Here is a 20,043-nt window from a genome sequence, read left to right as displayed (position 1 = left end):
TCCAGTGTAACTGGGTTACAAACCTGGTAGGTATGTGAACATATAACTTTGCTGTGTATGCAGGAGCTCAGAGCATTTAAACTCTTGATTGTTTTAATTAAGAAATATAATTCCTTAATCATTTCAGTTTATTATTCCAGTGGTTGAAGGTTCAGAGCACTTTTATATACATTAGAACAATCAAATGCTGATAGTAGGATTAGTAGTAGAACATTTAAAATATTACATAAATAACAAAAGTATATGAGATCTTTGGCAGAGATGCTCTGCCCATGTGGAGTGCTCACTGAAGATTCCAGAAACAATATACATAAAGGCCTTGTTCTGAACAATCACAGTGAGCAGAGAGAATTGCCATAACTGCTTACTTTGAATTCTATTCCATAGCTTATCAACATACAGGCTCCACTGGTGGCTTATGAAAAAAACGTAATATGAAACATTAACATATAAAACAATTTCATATATTAAAAAGTGGCAAAACATTTTCAAATGCTGTTTCAGGAAAATCAGATACAGCATTAAGCACTCAGCCGTCAGCAAAACCTTCTGGTTTAAATATGGGTAATCTGTTGAAAGGTAAAAGTAGTTGAGAAACTAAAATAGTACTGATAGTGGCGTCATGTTATAATAAAGTTAGGGACCAACTGTGATGGTAGATTGATGTGAGCATTGGGTGACTGCTGAATTTCTATAAAATGTGGATGATTTAAACTTCAGCATTGGCAGCGGGAAGAAGGGTGCTGAACCCTCCCCACCCACACCCAGTTTTGTTTCCTGGTAGAGTTCTGATAAAAGAAGTAACTCCCAGGAGAAAAATGGCATGATGGAAGAAATTTTAGGGTGGAAAACATGAGCAGATAAAGGGTTCAGCACACGTGTCCTACACAACATGTTGGACTTTGACAGTGTCATATAAAGCAGAGCCATCTTCTAAGTTATTTGAAGTCAATGGATTTAGAAGAGTATAACTTTGCTTAGAATCACACTGTACTGGAATTTAGCACAACCCAAGATAGAATATGGATGCTGTGCTTCTGTAATATTTAATTTGCCCCTCTCCATGATCAGAGTAAGTTCAATGAGGCACTGAAGACTGCAGATATTGGACACAAATGTGCAAGTCAGAACGTGATTCTGCAAATATGCCTTATCTGCTCACAAACTTACTAGGATTTTGTATTGCCCTACAATAATAATTTGAACATTACCTTAATTACAAACATATGAATCATCCTAATGAGGAGGTGCCATTAATTGATTATACTTAGCTATGCATTAATGCATGCTAAATTGGGCCTAAACTCTTTGTAAGGCGGCTATAGTATGTTGTATTTGCTCCCTAGCAATCTCACTATTATTTTCTGCAGAATGTTTTTTTTTGGGGGGGGAGGGGGTCTTGCAGGGCAGGGCTCTGTATTAAATTTAATTTATAGAACACATAAAGGCCTCAGATTGTATATTAATTTAAGTGCACACCAAATAAAATCCTCTTGGTTCAACAGACTTGAAAAGGCATTTTCGGAAATATTTCGCAACACACAAAATATAAAATAAACTAGCAATCAATAAAAGTTTCCAAATCCTGGATTAAATCTAGCATAATGTTCAACAAGGTATTTCAAATATGTCCTTCCCATCTTTCAAATGATAGTATATTCGAAAGAGCAGCCCCCCCCCCAATTAGGCATAGAGACATATGACTAATTTAAAAATGCCTATAAAAATGACAGAAAACAGCATCTCGCAGGATATTAATGTCACCTTATGCAATCAAATTTGCATGAATATGCTTGATGAGCCTAGAATGTGGTCTTAACACATACAGCATACTTTAGCTGGCAAGATTAAATGCACTTTTAACATGGCCTTAAGACTCAGAAGGCCTTTCCTTTTTTCATCAAGTGTTTTCTCGTTAACTGTATGGAATGTTGAACATGAATCCAATTACTGCCAGCAAAGTAGAGAGGGGGGAAGGCCATAATAGTTTTTGTTGGTGATGCTGCTTGAGTTCTGAGAATATATAATAATCTGTGGGGACATTAATTCTTTTAATGTCTTTGTTCTGTCCATTTTGTTCTATTCTGCATCTTCGCTCTTCTCAGAACCAGCTCCAGTTGAATTGTCTGCCTCATACTTTCTATCATAAGCATCTTCATGAGACTTTTCAGTAGAGTCATAGGACCTATTTGTAGACCCCGTATGTGTTCGAATGCGAATTCCTGGCTGGTATAGTTGCATGGCTGGCCGATCCTGTGCAAAAATATAGAAAGAAGACTTTCTCAAAGCCACCAGTTATCTACTTAGGAGATCTCAAGATGTCTAGTTTGAACTGATATAGAAAAGAGGGGTTTGTAATAAACTGCAGAAATGGAAAATCTAGATTATTGTGATCTGACATCTGATCACTTCTCTCTTGGTTCCAGGAAACAAAGAATTTCCACCAAAACAAAACAAGGGTAGCCAAATTTGGCTAATTTTGTAGGAAAGTGAGGGAGCTGACCAATGGAAAATTTCAAAGCACCCAATAAAATTTTAAATCCATTGTGACATTGTAGAAGAAAACTGGATGTAAAAAATATGGAAATGAGTCTATTCTGTCAAGATATAAACTAACAGAGGCTCTTTCTGCACACACAGTATACTGCAGAGAATCTGAACAGTCAAGCCTTTAAGCCTGACTTTGGATTTGTGTTCCTGCTGTAAGCAATGTTCCCTCTAAGCTGCAGAGTCTTGTGAGCAAAAATTCTACTTTGTGAGCTGCTGGTATTAAAGTTGTGAGCTACTGGCATTAAAGTTGTGAGCTACTGCACAAATTAGCTTTCTCTGGGGCCATTTTTCCTGAGCTGAGACAAAAATGTGTGAGCTGGAGGCTAAAAATCTGTGAGCTAGCTCACGCTAACTCAGCTTAGAGGGAACACTGGTTGTAAGCACCTTTTTTCTCTGATGCATTTATTTTGTATTGTCTATGTATTTTGCAACTACAATCAACACCTGCAATTTTTGCTTTATTGGGTTGGGAACATCACTTGTGACATGTTGGGATGGAACCAAAAGGTTTTTTAATTTATACCACTGCCCTAATGCAACTGCACAGCAGTGTCCAGTGAGTGACTCCTGTTTAAATCCTCCTTGTCCAGTTCCATGAGTAAAACTGACTACAGCAGCTGTGAAGCTCCCTTTTCTTATTGCCAAACACCACTGTATTGTCTGTTTTGTTATTGGCCAATATGAAAAATGTGAAAGAGTTGACTGGATGCCAGTCTTTCCCTCTCTCCCCTCTTAAAGAGCTTGTCAATTTCATTCTGTGCTGATGATCTTCCCCTTTTGTTTGCATTCAGTACTTAGATTGCACACAGATGAAGGGGAGAGGATAGTGGCTGAGCAGCTGCCCAGGTGCGCCCAACTTGGAGTGGTGGGCAGGCAGGCAGGTGAGGGAAGAGAGGACAAGGCAAGCTGAGGAGGAGAAGCTGACATAGGGGCACACTCCTCTCTGCTCCCCCACCCCCTTTGGCTTGCTGCTGCTGGGCTTCTCAAGGCATGATTGTCCTATAGAGGGATGCAAGCTTGGTGGTTGGCTGGTTGGTCTCTCAGTCTGTTTGTGCTTTGGTGGCCAAGACCTTGATGTGGGTGGGGAGTGGCCTCCAAGGGTGAGGAAAAGGGAGGGGGGAAATCCAAGAGAATCTATCTGCTTTTGAATTTTATCTTCAGCTTTGAAGTGAAGCAAGGGGAAAAACCACCACAAAATAACTTTGAGAAGCTTTGAGGAAACTGTGAGCAGAAAGCAAACTGAGCACTGAAGGGGCGGAACAATGCAGAACAAAAAAGGAAATCCGACAGACATGCACAGTGACAGTGAGGGGAAATGCAAAAGACAAAAAAAAAAATCCTGACCATGATGCACAGTGAAAGCGAGGGAAAAGACCAGTGCATACTAGGCCAGAGTAATCTACAGACTGACCTAACAATTTACAGCTTGATTAAATAGTTTGCTCCTTGGCAAATTAGTGTACAAAATATATTTATTTATATCCTGCCTTTCCTTGTGGCCCAAGGTGGCTTCCCATTTAACACAACTCCCCACCCACCCCGGCCTCCAAAAGCTATCTGAAGTTTATCCCCCTTAAATTGGCCCAAGAGCAGTATTTTAACATTTCATGTGCAGTATTTTAACTTGTACCATTTTACTTTGCTGGAGTATCAGACTGGGTGAATGCTAAATTCTGGGCCATGGTCAGATATAGGCAAGACAGAAAACAACTCACTACATACAATTCTAAAGACCTTTAATCCAACACATAACCAGCTACATAGCCTAAGCCTGCAATTCTAAACACAGACCCATAGAACTTTCACATATTCTTGAATAATTGTAGATCACTATAATTGGGCTGCAACTAACAGACTGCACAGCAGGACTGCTTACAAAGGATGCTGCTATAGTGAGGTTAATTATAACTCTTTACACCATAGAAGCCACACATATCCACAGGATCAAGGTATAAGAAATGTATTTGTAAAAACCACCAGTCTCCTGGACTGTGTTGATATTAACATCTAAACTTTCACTGAACCTACCTGTACAAGCCTTGAGAAAAAGGATTCTTTGCCATTTTTAGATAACTTTCCCCATTACTCAACAGATATCCCTACTGTGTCTTTCCTATTATTTAACCTATGCTACTAGTTGTTCAGCTTAAATCCTTTATGGCTTTGTTCTTCCTTTCTTGTAATATGCTAGTGCATAAGGGCAGGTGCCTTTGGAACGGCATTGGGTGAGGATGGGTTCCCATGAAGAGGGTAGTTATTCTGCCAAGTGCTTGTTAAAACAGGCAACCAAATTTTTAAAAAGACAGGATCTCAAGAATTGTGCTTCATTACAGCATGCATTTAAAAATGCAAATGTATAAATAAGCAGCAGAGAGAGATGCCATGCCAATACCTATCATTTGAACTGCTTTGGCCATGTAAATATGGAGTGTTTATCTGACTGAAAATGAAACTACTTAAAAATTCATGCTTTGATTACAAATGCAAATCCTGTGTGACCCTGAAGAAATTTTACTAATGAAAGATTATCCTAAATGAATAAAAGAACCTTATTTCTTATGCGCTCCTTTTTGGATGCCATGTCATCACACTTGTCCTCTTTACCCAGTTTGTCTACTGTGTCCACAGTGAAGCTGTAGTTGTAGCTCACTTTCTTCCCTCGGTCTTGGTTGTATCCTTTCCCCCATTTCAGTTCATCTTCATTCCTTCTCACAAACTTGTCAAATTCATAGTGAGTTCTGTGCTTTCGGCCATCATCCAACCTATACCTTTGTCTCTCTGGTTCCTTATCACGAAATCTTCTGTCTGATTCTCTTTGCTCTTTATCACTATCATTTTGTGACCTGTGAATGTTTTGAAAATGAAACAACAGCAGCAACAACAACAAAAACTGGAAAATCAACTACTTAAAATCTACATGGTGAGAGTTATACTATGCCAAAACAAAACTCACAGTAGGTTTAGTGAAGCTGGAGGAGATCCCAATTATCCTAACATAAATATAGAGAATTACTGATTGTAAACAGAAGTGTTTTTTGAAATGTTTGACATAAATTCCACTCTTTTGATTTTTCTTTTTTAAACAGAGAACCAGAAAAATGTAAAATCCTAGACCCAAAATTTCACCATTTGGCTAAATGTATTTTTCTGAGGCTTCCCTAAATTCTTTAGTTGATAATCTCCTAATAACAGTTGATAACTGATAATTTTAGTTGATAATCGTCTAATAATATGAGCTACTAAGATGACAGACCATCTTGAATATACAGATGCTGAAGAGACTCAGACTGAAATGTGGCACATCAAGAAGGTTCTAGACAAGCACAAAAAGAAACCTCACACTTCCAAAGAAATTCCATAAATCTGTTCCATTTTAGCCTACTCTTCTTCAAAGGAGATTAGAATGGCACATGCAGTTGTCAAAACATCCTTCTGTGGATTCCTTTGCACAGTTTATGCCATACTAATTTCTTTGGCACAAGCACTTTATTATAGTGAAGAATTCAAATCAAATGTTGTATTGGGATGTGACAAAGTTTATTAATTTTTCAGAATCTTAGTGTAATTGATTTTGGTATTATTCTTGGCAGGGGTTTTTTTGTAGCAGGAACTCCTTTGCATATTAGGCTGCCCAGCCCTGATGTAGCCAATACTCCAAGAGCTCACAAGTCTCTTATTACAGGGCTTACTGAAAGCTCCAGGAGGATTGGATATATCAGGGATGTGTGGCCTAATATGTAAAGGAGTTCCTGCTACAAAAAAAGCCGATTCTTGGTGATTACAAGGTTTATTTTTTACTCACTTATCTATGTTTCAAGTTAGGGCAGGCTTGATCAGGATATAAGTTTTAAAACACAGCTGTCCAGTAGTAAGATGAAAGATTATATCCTCAGGCTACTTTTCGTAATACTCCCTGATGAAAAGGGGCCCAGTTCAAAATGTGTTGGGACTTGGCACATTCTATTAAAATAATGTTCATAGATACTAAATGAAACTGGGGTTCTGAAGCTTTGTTAGCGTACACATCTTCCTGTATCATTTAAACAGCAGCCTGGACTCTGTTTAACTATAGAGGTTCTGCATAAAGGAAAGTAATCTGCACAATTATACTACAAATGGGAAAGTGTGGTGGATACAGCCTAGCTGTACTGGAATGGCTTCCAAGCTAAATTCTAAAGGTTTGGAGGATTGCAAATCCATCAGTTAGACACAACATGAAGGTTTGTGATAGGACAGAACATGACAAATGGAGGTGAGTTGAGATCATGACACTGTAGATCAGCACCAGTCCAATTCTTTAGATGCTATGTAGTACATTCCACAGTACCTTTACATTGGCTTTATATTTTTCTTTATATTATCTTTATTATTATCTTTATATTATCTTTATCATTATAGACTACATGCTGATCATACACACATTTATAATTCATGGCACTGGGATAATGTGAGCTTCTGAATGGACTATCACAGATAGAGTGCCACAGTTCATACCTTAATGCATCATCTCACATATAGTGCTTATGAATGGAGTCAGCTCACACTGAACTGAAGTCATCAAGTATATGGTTAAACAAAAGAAACCAAATGTTTGGTTCAGCTCTGCTGCCCTACTAAGAACAAGAGCGCTTCAACAAACCCCAGCAGTTAAGCTCTAGGCAAAATGAATTAAGTCCTAAGAAACGGAAGAGTCATCAATGCAAGATGTTCTGATGAATTCCTCAGTGGGATTAATGGATTTGAAATGCACTGTGTAAGAAATCAGTCTTTAACATAAAGAACCACTTACTTTTCTTTCGGTTCCTTTAGCAAACCTTCCAGTGGCTTGGATTTTATGCTCCCATGCCCTGGAGATTTCTCCCATTTACTTTCTTCTATGTCTTTTTCTCTGTGCTTGTCTGTAGGCTGCTCATCCCCTTTTTCAGGCTTCTTAAGAAGCTAAAGAATATATATATTTAAATATTTGGTTATTATAGAAAATCTTGCTTAGCTGTATAAATGTACATAAAATTTTGTGAAATACACTAAAATTCAAGACAATGCACTTGTTGAACAACCAAAATGTGCTTGATCAAGATGTGTCCCTCCGAAACAGCAACACCTATATGGTATTCTCATTTGCATCCAATGAAGAAACAGAGACCATGATCCAGCCACAAAAAAGATTATGTCCACCTTTTCTTGGGAGTTAAGCATGTGCTCAAATCTATAAAAAAAGATGGGATTTAAAGTACTTAACTTGGTTTTGCTGCTTGGGTAAACGTGTACAGTCCCATTTGTGGAACTGCAGAAAAAACCATGAAGGAGAAGAAGATATTGGATTTATATCCCGCCCTCCACTCCGAAGAGTCTCAGAGCGGCTCACAATTTCCTTTAACTTCCTCCCGCACAACAGACACCCTGTGAGGTGGGTGGGGCTGGAGAGGGCTCTCACAGCAGCTGCCCTTTCAAGGACAACCTCTTCCAGAGCTATGGCTGACCCAAGGCCATGCTAGCAGGTGCAAGTGGAGGAGTGGGGAATCAAACCTGCACACTTAATCACTACACCAAACTGGCTCTTCTTCATTTATTGCTCACATTTAGACCTTCTAAATTTTTAAACTGTGAAGTCACCAGACGCTCAAGCCTAGTTCCTTCACCATAAGGGTTAGGAAAGAAAGAAAAAGAAGGGTAATCATATTAGCTATTTTAATAATGGTGATAGCTACATGTTTTAAATAAATTAATATTTTAATGTTAATATTTTATATTTATTGCTTGTTTTTATGTTGTTTTACCCTATTGGTTTTAATGTAACTTGCCATGAGACTCTTTAGGTGATTGGCAATTTTAAAAATCCAATAAATAATTTGCACAAGCAATGTGCAATGCAAGACATAAGCCTTCAAACCAGAGGAGGTAGCTACAAGTAATCTGTGCTTAGAATGAAACATACTCCACAGGGTCAGAAGTTGGCTTCTTCTACAATAAAGACTGAGGATCAAAATTCTATGCCAGGGTTACTGCTTTAAGGTAGGCAGCTTGGACATTTGGCTGGATCCATTGGAGTGGGGGAGGCTGAGCCTGTGTGCCTGCCTCCCCCTGTTCTGGGAACCACTGAAAGGGGTCTTGGGGGTAGGGCTGATCATTGATGTGTCCAGCTGGGGAGCTGTTGGCTGGCTCTCAGCCCCAGGTAGCAAGGGAACTATGCAGAAGCTTGCCCCTATGTGGGGATCTCATGGGAACTGCCATTCCATGTTGCTCCCCCAGCAGGCAGGCTGGGGGAAGGTGGGGTCCCATTAGTCAACAAGTGGGCTTCCCAATCCTGGATCTATGTTCCATGCGGCACCAATGTGCCTGTGGTTGTATTCAAGAAAGCTGTGGTTTGTTTTCATTCCAGTCATAGTTTCTGGTCCATCTGTTCTTTCCTTTATCCCTCCTCACTCCCCTAGCACTGTAAGCATCCCTTTGGTTTAAGAGATTTCTGCAGACACTGACCACAGACTTGCAAGTCTTGTTCTTTCATCACAAGGGTTAGGTGAGAGGTTTTATTTCAGCAGTGTTTGTAATGTGTAAATTTTGATTTAATCTTCTAAATGGTACACTTGCTCTTTGCTTATGGCCATCATGGTTTGGAATGTATAGATTGATCTATGGGATGCTGAAGAAAGGATGTTCCTGGTTTGAGCAGCCCCAGGTAGCCCCAGGAGGTTGGACTGGTTGGATACTCAAGTTGTTGTTGTTGTTCAGACGCACAGTCAAGTCTGACTCTTTGCAACTCCATGGACCAAGTCACCCAAGGCCCTCCTGTCTTCCACCATCCTCCAAAGTCCATTCAAATTCATGATAGTTACATCAGTAATGCTGTCCAGCCATCTCATCTTTTGCCATCCCCTTCTTTTGCCATCTGTCTTTCCCAGTATCAGGGTCTTCTCAAGGGAGTACTCCCTTCTCATTTGACCTTCCAGGGAACAGTCAGTGTTGATTTTCCTTAGGACTGATTTGATCTTCTTGCAGTCCAAGGGACTCTCAAGAGTCTTCTCCAGCACTACAATTTGAAAGCATCTATTCTTCTGCACTTAGACTTCCTTATGGTCCAACTCTCACAGCCATATATTACTACTGGGCATACCATTACTTTGACTATACAGACTTTTGTTGGCAGGGTGATGTCTCTACTTTTTACTACACTGCCTAGGTTTGCCATAACTATCCTCCCAAGGAGCAAATGTCTTTTAATTTCATGGCTACAGTCACCAAAAATACCTCAGGGAGCAATCGTAAGCAGGTTTGCTCAGCAGTGAGTCAGTGTTAGTCAATGGGAATCACACCCAGAAGAGCCTGGTACAGAATATTAAACATGTGTAAAACATTTAAATAACCAGCATTTTATAAAAATTAACCAACTCTGCATCTCATGGATTGTCTCTTGTTCACCAAATAATTAGAGTTCTTCTCTACCACAGCTCTATTTTCATTATTAATAAAAATGAGTACTTATAGCTGCTGCAGTTCCAAATTACTGTGTGTGTCCATCCTTAATGCTGCAAGCTTAAGCCATTTATCCAGGAATAAATTTTACTGAAATAATCAATACATATGAAACCAAAATATGCACCACAAGTAGCTAAAAATTTATAGACTGTCACAATTTACCTTGATCCTTATTTCTTTTTCCGCAATTTTCTTTTGCTTTTCTGCTTCTTTTCTTTTACGCCTTTCTTCCTCTCTGCGTTTTCGTTTCTCATCTTCCCTTAGACGTTTCTTTTCTGATTCTCTCCTCCTTCGTTCTTCCCTTTTCTCTTCGCGTATTCGCTAAAAAATTGGAAAACAACTTCTATAAATTTGTACAAAAGTTGAAAAAAATAAACATAATTATTAAGCTTTAGTCCAAAATACAAACATACCTGTTTTTCTAATTTTCTATTTTTAATATATTCCAAAAGGGGTGTTGTTCTTCTAGCTAAAACACAAAAAATTGTGATGTAGTGTTCCACCTCTAATATACGTTTTTATCATAAATATTGCTTTTTTTGTCCTTTAATTTTTAACACCGTGCTTACTAACACACACTGGTTGTTTCATAATGGAACTATATATATTAACACACTGGTTGTTTCATAATGGAACTATATATATTAAAGTGCTCATTAGCCTATCATTGAAAAGACAGCAATTTCTCATCATTAAGGACTATTGATACCAGTAAAACAAGGCATATATATGAATCACAATGATATATTTGATTTTTCATTGAAAACACAGCTATCAATAACACTTAAAAGAATTATTATTTGTCCGTTCCATCTTCTTCTTGGCTGGTTTTGCATACTCATACATTTTTTTAAAAAATGTAATGTTTTATATTTAAATTCTGAGTATAAATATATGTTTTTGTGAAATACTTGCAAAACTTCACAAAAATACAATTTGTAATTAAACTACTGATGATAGCTTCGGTTTGTACATGTTATTGCCTATAGTATCCAATTTTAGTGGAAACTTCTGCTCTACTTTGAAGAAGAGTGTTGTTCAAACATAACTTCTGGTGGTTCCAATGCTTTCTCTTAAAACACAACAGATCACAAATAAATCCTAGTTCAAAAACCAAACAATGATTGATAATAACTCCCATTAATGTAACCTCCCCTATGAAATGATAGTAAAGATCAGGGCTTTTTTTGTAACAGGAACTTCTTTGCATATTAGGCCACACACCCCTGATGCAAACAATCCTCCAACAACTTACAGGGCTCTTAGTACAGGGCCTGCTGTAAGCTCCAGGAGGACTGGCTACATCAGGGGTGTGTGGCCTAATATGCAAAGGAGTTCCTGATACAAAAAAAGCCCTGGTAAAGATTACAATGAAAGATTATAAAACTTTAAAGATATAGGGATACAATAAAACAAGGACATTATCTGGGGCTTCAAATTAATCCAAAAGTTGGTTTCTATGAGCGTTCCTAGACCTATATACCTTACTTGTGCACTTTTTTCTTCATCAATACATTTGAGAGGCATACATTTTAAGAAGTACTGAGTAATTAATTTCTCCCTATCTTCAGTGCTGCATCAACATGATATAGCTATTCCATTGTTAAACAAGAATTCCCGTGGACTCTTCTGTTTCTCACAGAATAGGCATGGGACCCAGATGTGATAATACCAAATTAGTATTGCATCTCTCTCTCACACACATAGTATTTTTTTCATTTTATTAGTTTTCTCTTTTTAATGAGAGTATAACATTGCCAACGCCCTGTTAGTGAAACCATCACAGTTTTAAAAGAACACAGTTCAAAGTGGGTTTGATGCACTACAGAACAGTTACCCCTAAACAATAAAAGAAAAAAAAACAATAAAAGAATATGGTCTGCTCTTCACATGTAGCAGGATAAAAAGTTAAAATCCTGAGACCATACCACTTCAGATTGTAAGGTAGTAGATATCATTTTGGGATGTTAAAACAATTCCTACAAGTACACCAAGCAAAAAGGTTCTATTCCATCTCACTTCTTGCTGTTTTGGTGTTCTTCACACAGGAAGGCATCTGTTGCTCCCAGGAGCATTTATTTTATTCAATTTATATCCTGTCCTCCCTTCAAAAAGGCTCAGGATGGGTTGCAGGTCACAAAAATATTGACAATAAAACAATACAATACCACAGTTATATGAATTAAGAAGATTCGGCAATAAAACCATTGAAAGGGTTTGAATAAAATAGAACGGCAATAAAACCACTGAAAGGGAAGGATCCAGGATAGCTGTAGACTGCTCAGAAGGCTACATCATAGCATTGCTACCAAGAGGGTGCTCTTGGTATCAACGCTATGATGTAGCCTTGTGAGCAATGCTGCTGATGTTGGCCACTGACCACAAGGCTGGGGCTACTGGTAGGGGAAATGGAAGAATTTGGATGCCTGCTGCCCCAGCTAAAAGCTTGGTGGAACAGCTCCTTCTTACAGACCCTGAGGAACTGTAGTAGATCCTGCAGTGCCCTGATATCAATTGGTAGCTTGTTCTACCAGGTTGGGGCCAGGGCTGAAAGGTCCTTGGCCCTGGTTGAGGCTAGTTGGATGTCCTTTAGGCCAGGAAGGTGTTGATCCATTGAGAGCAAGGCTCTACAGGGGACGTATGGGGAGAGATGGTCCCTGAGATATGCAGGTCCCTGGCTTTACAGGACTTTGGAAGTCAACATTAACATCTTGAAGTGGATGCAATACTTTATAGACAGCTATCACAGTTGGTGGAGCACTCGCTGGATGTGAACCTGCACAGGCAACTGTGCTGCCGTTTTCTGTCAGCAACTGTGTTGCCGTTTTCTGTCAGCAACTGTGCTTCTGTGTTCTGTACCAGCTGCAGTTTCCAAGTCCAAGTTCAAGGACATTCTGCATAGAGTGAGTTACAATAATCCAGTCTGGAAGTGACCATTGCATGGATCACTGCAGCTAGGTCCTGGCAAGTAAAATAGAGAGCTAGTTGCTTGACCAGCTGAAAATGATAAAAGGCTGACCAAGCAACAGTGGTAACCTGGACCTCCATTGAAAGGGAGGGATCCAGGTTAGTTCTTAGACTCTCCACCCTCAGCGCTGACACCAAAGGTGTCCCATCAAGGGTTGGGAGCTAGATTCCCAATCCCAGATCCCCGCAACCCAGGTACAGGACCATTGGATTAAATTTCAGTTAGCTCTGCTTAAGCCATTCTGCCACAACTTGTAACACCCCAGCTAACATCTCTGGGGCAGAGTCTGGCCATCCATCAACAGACATAGCTGGGTGTCAAACCAAGTGGACAAGGGAGCACATGTAGATGTCAAACAACACTGGATAGAGGAATGCCCTCTGTGACACACCACATTCAAGTGAGTGTCACTGGGACACTTCCTCCCCAAGTGCCACCCTTTGTCCCCAACCTAGAGGAAGGAGGACAGCCGTTGCAAGGCAAACCCCTAGATCCCAAAGTCAGCAAGGTGGTGGGTCAAAATATCATAATCAACCATGTTAAACACTGCTGTTAGATCTAAAAGCAACAGCAATGCTGACTCGCCTTGATCCAGATGTCTCCTGAGGTCATCTGTGATGGCAACCTCCATCCCATGAGGGCAAAAACTGGACTGGAATAGATTCAACAATACAATTTCACCTCCTGTTGTCTTAAGTGGTATAACCTATTTTCCCACTTTATAACTTTATCATTTCATCCTACTGCTTGTGCTGACCAAGCCTAGGTAGTGATTGCAGAAGCACAGGTGTGAGTGGGCGGAGGGGAATGGCACAAGCCAGAAAGCCAGTTATTATTCCAAACATAGGGAGATTAAAGGAGCCAGTCTTCCTGTCACAGATACTGAAATCTGCTCCTGCACACAAAACCATGCTTATATTTTAAACATTTTCAACTGTTCTCCCCAAGATTAGGTCACCAACAGATCCTGAACATAAAGTATTAAAGAGGTTATTGTATCCTCCTTGGAGATTCATGGGCTATCTGAGTGTAAGCATTCCAATCCTGTTAATGTTAAACAATAAGCAAGGGCTAAAAGATGGCACAATATGTAACAACCTCTAAATCTGAATTTTAACCTCTGAAGTCTAATAAGAAGGCCAAATAAGGGAATAAAAGAAGCACATAAACAGACCAATGAGTTCTCTTGTTTTTGCCTCAATCTCTCCCAACAGGATCTCAGGGTTGGCACAGATTTTTTCTTCCTCAGCACAATAACTTTCTAAAAATTTTCTGTATTCTGGATCTGTGAAAAAAAACCATAGCAGTTATCCATTAATGTTTTTATTAATTTTTGAAGTAAACAAGTAAATATCAATATGTGTATACAATTAATTAAACTTATGGAAACAAGTTATAAATAAGCACAAATACTTATATGCATATAGAAAAAATCAAGGAAGGATATTAAGCTACAGAGATGTATCTAGACATGCTAACCATTCTCTATTCAAGGAGAGAGGTCAAGATGGAAACAAAATTAAAATTAAGGCAGTAATTCCTGTATCAAGGTACAGTCAATTCAAAAATACATATTATAAAAATATTAATAAGGCATAGATATGAATTCCTAACTGCCTAATTATAGTCTGTACGTACTATGCAGGTTATTCTAGAAATTACTATTAGGTAATTACTTAGGTGTGATCCATGACTAGCGCAGACAGAGAAAATGAAAGGAAAGAAAGAAAGAAAAGAGAAAGAGAAAACAGTAAAAGAAACAAATCAAATGTGAGAAAAAATAGTAATAACTTTATAAGTAGAGAAGATCAAGAAATTCCGGTTTGTGTGGCTGAATGTCGTTTGCTGTATGGCATTTTTGTTACAATGAGGAAACATCACTTAACTGCAATGTTAAGAAAATGTTTTTGCCAAGAAAAAGAGTTTACCATCTTCAATGCTTCCAGCTTTTGCATCTTTCTTCTTTAGCTTCTTTTTTGAAATCTTTTGGAATGGTGCAAATTCAACCACAGCAGGATACTCTAAACCTTCAAAGAGTCACAAATGAATCCAGTGGAGTGATTAAAGGAAATATTTTATTACATTTATATTCAGCAAGGTTGTTGTATCATATGCCCTCCCAACAAATCCTGGGAAGCCAAAATAGAATCAAGTCCTCATGGGATCAAAAATCAGAAGAAAACTGACTCCCTTTATTTTGTCACTACTTAGATTTGACATAAACCAACAAGAAGAAACTGGAAGTAAGCTTTCAAAGACATAGTTAGTATGGATGCATGTCTACATATAGGTCACATCTGCATTGTGATGCTTATCTGAGCACTGATCTGGCAGGTTATACCTGTTTGTGTGGGTACAAATTTTCCCCTCCAAGGCCATTAATGTTGCCCATAACTGCAGCTAGATTGTGTATAACTAGAGCTGGGTCAATGTCTTCATAAATCTCTATTTAAATTTCTTTTGATTTGGCAGAAAAAAGAATGCAAAAATTAATCAGCACAGATGCTATCACTGAAAGATCAAAGGCTGCTACTAGATTCCAATGGGATCTGCATTTAAAAGTGATCTATTCTGTTATTTAGTGAGCTCTGCTCACGACCTGAGTTCAATCCCAGCAGAAGCTGGGTTCAGGTAGCTGGCTCGAGGTTGACTCAGCCTTCCATCCTTCCAAGGTCGGTAAAAATGAGGACCCAGTTTACTGGGGGGAAAGTGTAGATGACTGGGGAAGGCAATGGCAAACCACCCCATAAAAAATCTGCCATGAAAACATTGTGAAAGCAATGTCACTCCAGAGTTGGAAACGACTGGTGCTTGCACAGGGGGACTACCTTTGCCTTTTTTAATTCAGTTATTTTATTCACATAAAGCTCAGCAGCAGTTTCTCTATTGCAAAACATTTAAAACCTAATTTAACTGCAAATATCACCTCGTTTCTAATTCAAAATGTAAAACTTCAGCACCACTTAGTCACTCCCAGACACATAGCTGTGGATTCTGTGACTGAAAGTAAGTGGTATAAACCTGTGAGTATCTGAAGAAGTGTATGCGCACACAAAAGCTTACCCAGAATAAAACTTCATTGGTCTTAAAGATGCCACTGGACTCAAACTTTGTTATGTTGTTTATGAAAGGACTGTAGATCCAACAACCAGTGATGACCCATCTAGTTGTGGGCTTCTAGAAGTCTAAAACTATGCCATAACAAAGTAATAAAGCATTTTGGAGGTTACAAAATAAGAATTTGCTAACAACACCAAATAGACTTGCCACTGACATAGCAAACCTCTGACAGGACTGAACTGTGACCAGAGCTTTTGAAAGATATGCATAACTTCTGGGTTTGGCTAAGGTAGTTATTGTAACAATACCTCCATGGGCTCTTAGCATTAGTGGTGGGATTCAATGGATCCTGTCCACAGTAATAATGAGTTACCTTTGTTGTCAATGAAGACATAGCCATCAAAACGATCTCTAAAAAGCAGGATGTCATCAGGATTTCTAAAATTAATATATGCTCTTGAGTAGAGATGAGGATAAAGACTGTAACAAGAGTACATATATTTTCAGTTATTTGTTTTTCAAAAGAAAGCAAAGTTAGAAGTAGAAATATTCTTTTAGTTTTGATTGCCTGAATATATCAAACTTGCATAGCAATGAAGGTAAGTCACATTCATATGTATCCAACTGACAGCTAATTAGAGAGAGAGAGAGGTTTCTTATATAATTAACTTTTTCCAGCCATGGGCTGCAATGTTCCAGTGTTGCCCAGGTATGTTAGGAGTGAACCCACTCATTCACTTCCAGCCAACATCCTCCTGAACATCAACCCAGGCTATTGGAACTCCACTTCTGCTTTTGCTGGAAACAGCTTGTATAAAAAGGGCAAAAAAACCAGTGGATAACTGATGCGGGTGAGGAGTGGGGGCTTGGCTGAAACTGAATGAGGTGTTGCAATTGCAGTTTTCTACATACACTGGGGGGAAAGTTCCTTTTAAAATGCAAAACACTCTGAGCATTGGAAAAGTTGTCTTAAATATATACAAATACAGTGAGGCAAATAGATATATAGGACAGCATTCATGACAAGCTAAAAAACTCATTCCTCCTTCTGTCTCCCCTTTCATCTGCAGGAAAAACTGTAAGTGCTTGTCCTAGTTATCAACATCAGAGGTTAATAACATGTACATGTCTACTTAAGAGGTTACTGTGTGAACTAGACCTAGATATCCAAAAACACATAGGCATAAATAGTTTAGTGTGCTGCACCCACAGATGGGAAAAGATCCATGCTACTGCCATGCATCTGTGAAAGCCAAGACAAAGGAAATGTGCCACACATATTTAATATGTTTACTCATTTATTTAAAATGTATTAATGTAGTGTTTTTCAGTGCTGTGTGAAACAGCACCTTTATATTTTCTTTGTTTTGAAAATGTACAGTGCTGGAAATCATATGCTGTTGCTATTACAATGTCAACATAAACTGCTTCTACAGACATTCAACCAAATTCTCACCTGGGATCAGATGTACAAAATTCAAAATAATCATGAGCAGGAAGTGGATGGAGCTGTTCCTCCAGCTGTTCCTTGGTAAAGCTAGGAGGCAGCCGACGTATAACTACCTAAAAGTATCAAATGTAAAACAGAGGGCACAGCAAACTCAGGACTCATCCTAATATCTGCAATACCATCGAAACAAGCATATTAGTTATATTATTTTCCTTGAGTAATATTAATGATTTCTATAGTGTTCTATAGAGCAGGAGTGGCCAACGGTAGCTCTCCAGGTGTTTTTTGCCTACAACTCCCATCAGCCCCAGCCAGCATGGCCAATGGCTGGGGCTGATGGGAGTTGTAGGCAAAAAAACATCTGGAGAGCTACCATTGGCCACCCCTGCTATAGAGCATTCATAACAAGCTGAAAAACTCATTCCTTCTTCTGTCTCCCCTCTCATCTGCAGGAGCCAGTTTGGTGTAGTGGTTTAGTGCGTGGATTCTTATCTGGGAGAACTGGATTTGATCTCCCACTCCTCCACTTGCACCTGCTGGAATGGCCTTGGGTCAGCTATAGCTCTTGTAGGAGTTGTCCTTGAAAGCACCTATCAGCCCCACCCACCTCACAGGGTGTTTGTTGTGGGGGAGAAAGATAAAGGAGATTGTGACCGCTCTGAGACTCTCAGTGGAGAGCGGGATATAAATCCAGGATCATCATCTTCTTTGAAGGCACAGAAATTTACAGTCTGTATGTCACTCACTCGCTTCTGGATGCCATCCTTCACATTGCTTTTCACAAGCACTTTTCCAGTTCAAACTACATCAGACAGCTTTTAACGTATGCTTGAATTTTTTCTTGGGTTCCATTTAAATTGTTAAATGTGTGGACGAAGATAACTTATTGATGGCCACTTTAGAGTGGAGGCTGGGAACTGTTGTAGGAAAGATCATGGCTTGGCTAACGGAACCCAAGCCATGTCTCTGACCAGGGTCCTGAACTCAGCCAACCCAGGGGACCAGACTGCCTGCAGGCACAAATTTCAATACCCCTTCCTTCTTCCCCCTGTAAAAATGAACAGGAGGCTGGTGAAACATTTTTAAAATTAACACCAGGTTACTCCAGCATAATATTCTGTGGAGCCACTTCTTCAAACATTATGAGGGAATCATTTTGCATTCATTTTAATTTAGAGATAGGGGAGAAACAAACAAAACAGGTTCAAAGGATCATGCAACTGCAGGAGTCTAAAGTCACCCGTCCCGCCCCCATCCCACCCTCCTACATAAAACGAATGCAACACAAAGCGTGTGTTGAAGTGGGATCTAGACCGTGCAATGTTCTCCTGGAATTCGTTTTTAAGGCGCCACAAGGCTTTTGTTCGGTTTTTCTGGGTTTTTTGCTGCAACAGATCTCCTCGGTGCGGCTGCCCCTCTGCAATTTCTCCCTCCGGGGAGTCCTTCTGAGCGCGTTCAACCCCCCCCCCCTCCTGCCGCCCGGCCTCTCGCGCTGTCCCAGGTGCTGGAGGAGAGCCCCTCCCCCCCGCCCGCCCCATCATCCTTCGCCGGCTCCTCACTTTACTCAGTGCCGCTCTTTTTTCCTCGCGCTGCTGCTGTTTGCCGGGCAGCGCCAGGTTGGAAGGAGGCGGCGGCGGTAGAGGGGGCGGCGGAGGCGGCCCCGGCGACGGCGGAGGGGTCTCCGGCACACGACGCGGGGATTCCCGCGGAGCCTCCATGGCCCTGGCGTGCGCGGGGAGGATAGAAATGACAGCTTCTCACCAGCCCGGCCAACCGCGTTGGCGGCGCTGCGCCTCCTTTCTCCCTCAACCCTCATCCAACCGCCTGCCGAAGCTGGCCCGGAACTCTCGCGAGACCGCCCCCTCGCCCTGAGAGGGTCTCGCGAGTGGAGGTAGGGGGGAGAAGAGAGAAACAGCCAACGGCTGCAGAGCTTCTCCATCGCTTGTCTGCCAGGCTCCCTTTACTGGAGCCTATTTCTCCTTCTAGTGTATCGATTTGGGGTGTCCAGGAGGTACTTCTCTGGCTTCTACTTCTCGCCCCCTTAAGCCTATTTCGACGTCTTGTGCCAGGATTACTGTGGGCAACAATGGCACCCAGGGCAAGAAGTCTGGGACACTTTTCATAAGCCATGGGAGTACAGAAGTCTTGTGCAGCCTTTGCCAATGCCTCTAAGAACAGTGTTTCTAGAAATTATTTAATGGTCTTGCAGGGGCTAGTGTGATTATACACAGTTACTGTGTCCATCCACATTGCCTGTAGCAGGAGCTAGTAAATGTCACTGATGTGCATCAGCAGGCTTCTGCTGAAGAAAGGGACTGGATTTCAGGTGTCATTATCAACAACATATCCACCCCACTACTTCACACCTTCCTTTGTACAATGGCAAAATTCAGCAGCTGCAAAATGTTTTAAAGAAGGTTCTAAAAGCTGGTTCAGGGCAGAAGGAATAGTCTACATCCGTTCATTAAAAAGCCTGATAATTTCCTGCAACATTCTGTAAAGCTGGATCTTAAGTGAGATGTTAAGAATACTTGTTCTAATC

At 40.2% G+C, this 20,043-nt stretch overlaps 1 protein-coding gene across 4 annotated transcripts; it reads right to left on the bottom strand.

Moving 5' to 3' along the window:
• Window positions 1-1,935: 1,935 nt before the first annotated feature.
• On the bottom strand, window positions 1,936-19,265 carry UPF3A (UPF3A regulator of nonsense mediated mRNA decay). Of its 4 annotated transcripts, none has more exons than XM_060233757.1 (10): window positions 19,061-19,261; window positions 17,508-17,614; window positions 16,425-16,462; window positions 14,920-15,018; window positions 14,166-14,276; window positions 10,437-10,492; window positions 10,186-10,344; window positions 7,340-7,488; window positions 5,099-5,393; window positions 1,972-2,253 (listed from the first exon to the last, which is right to left on the bottom strand). In XM_060233757.1, the coding sequence occupies exons 1-10, from the start codon at window positions 19,217-19,219 to the stop codon at window positions 2,080-2,082; spliced, it is 1,347 nt and encodes a 448-aa protein (XP_060089740.1). In that variant the 5' UTR covers window positions 19,220-19,261; the 3' UTR covers window positions 1,972-2,079. The 4 variants fall into 4 exon arrangements, with proteins under 4 accessions (XP_060089742.1, XP_060089740.1, XP_060089739.1 ...); XM_060233756.1 differs by having other exon boundaries at window positions 16,425-16,531; window positions 19,061-19,260; XM_060233758.1 differs by having other exon boundaries at window positions 2,058-2,253; window positions 5,155-5,393; window positions 16,425-16,531; window positions 19,061-19,257.
• Between the last annotated feature and the right edge of the window lie 778 nt (window positions 19,266-20,043).

The sequence above is a fragment of the Heteronotia binoei genome, chromosome 3 (genome assembly GCF_032191835.1).
Source record: "Heteronotia binoei isolate CCM8104 ecotype False Entrance Well chromosome 3, APGP_CSIRO_Hbin_v1, whole genome shotgun sequence".
Lineage (NCBI taxonomy): Eukaryota > Metazoa > Chordata > Lepidosauria > Squamata > Gekkonidae > Heteronotia > Heteronotia binoei.
The sequence above is the reverse complement of the archived record's forward strand: the minus strand, read 5'-3'. Positions and strand labels throughout refer to the sequence as shown.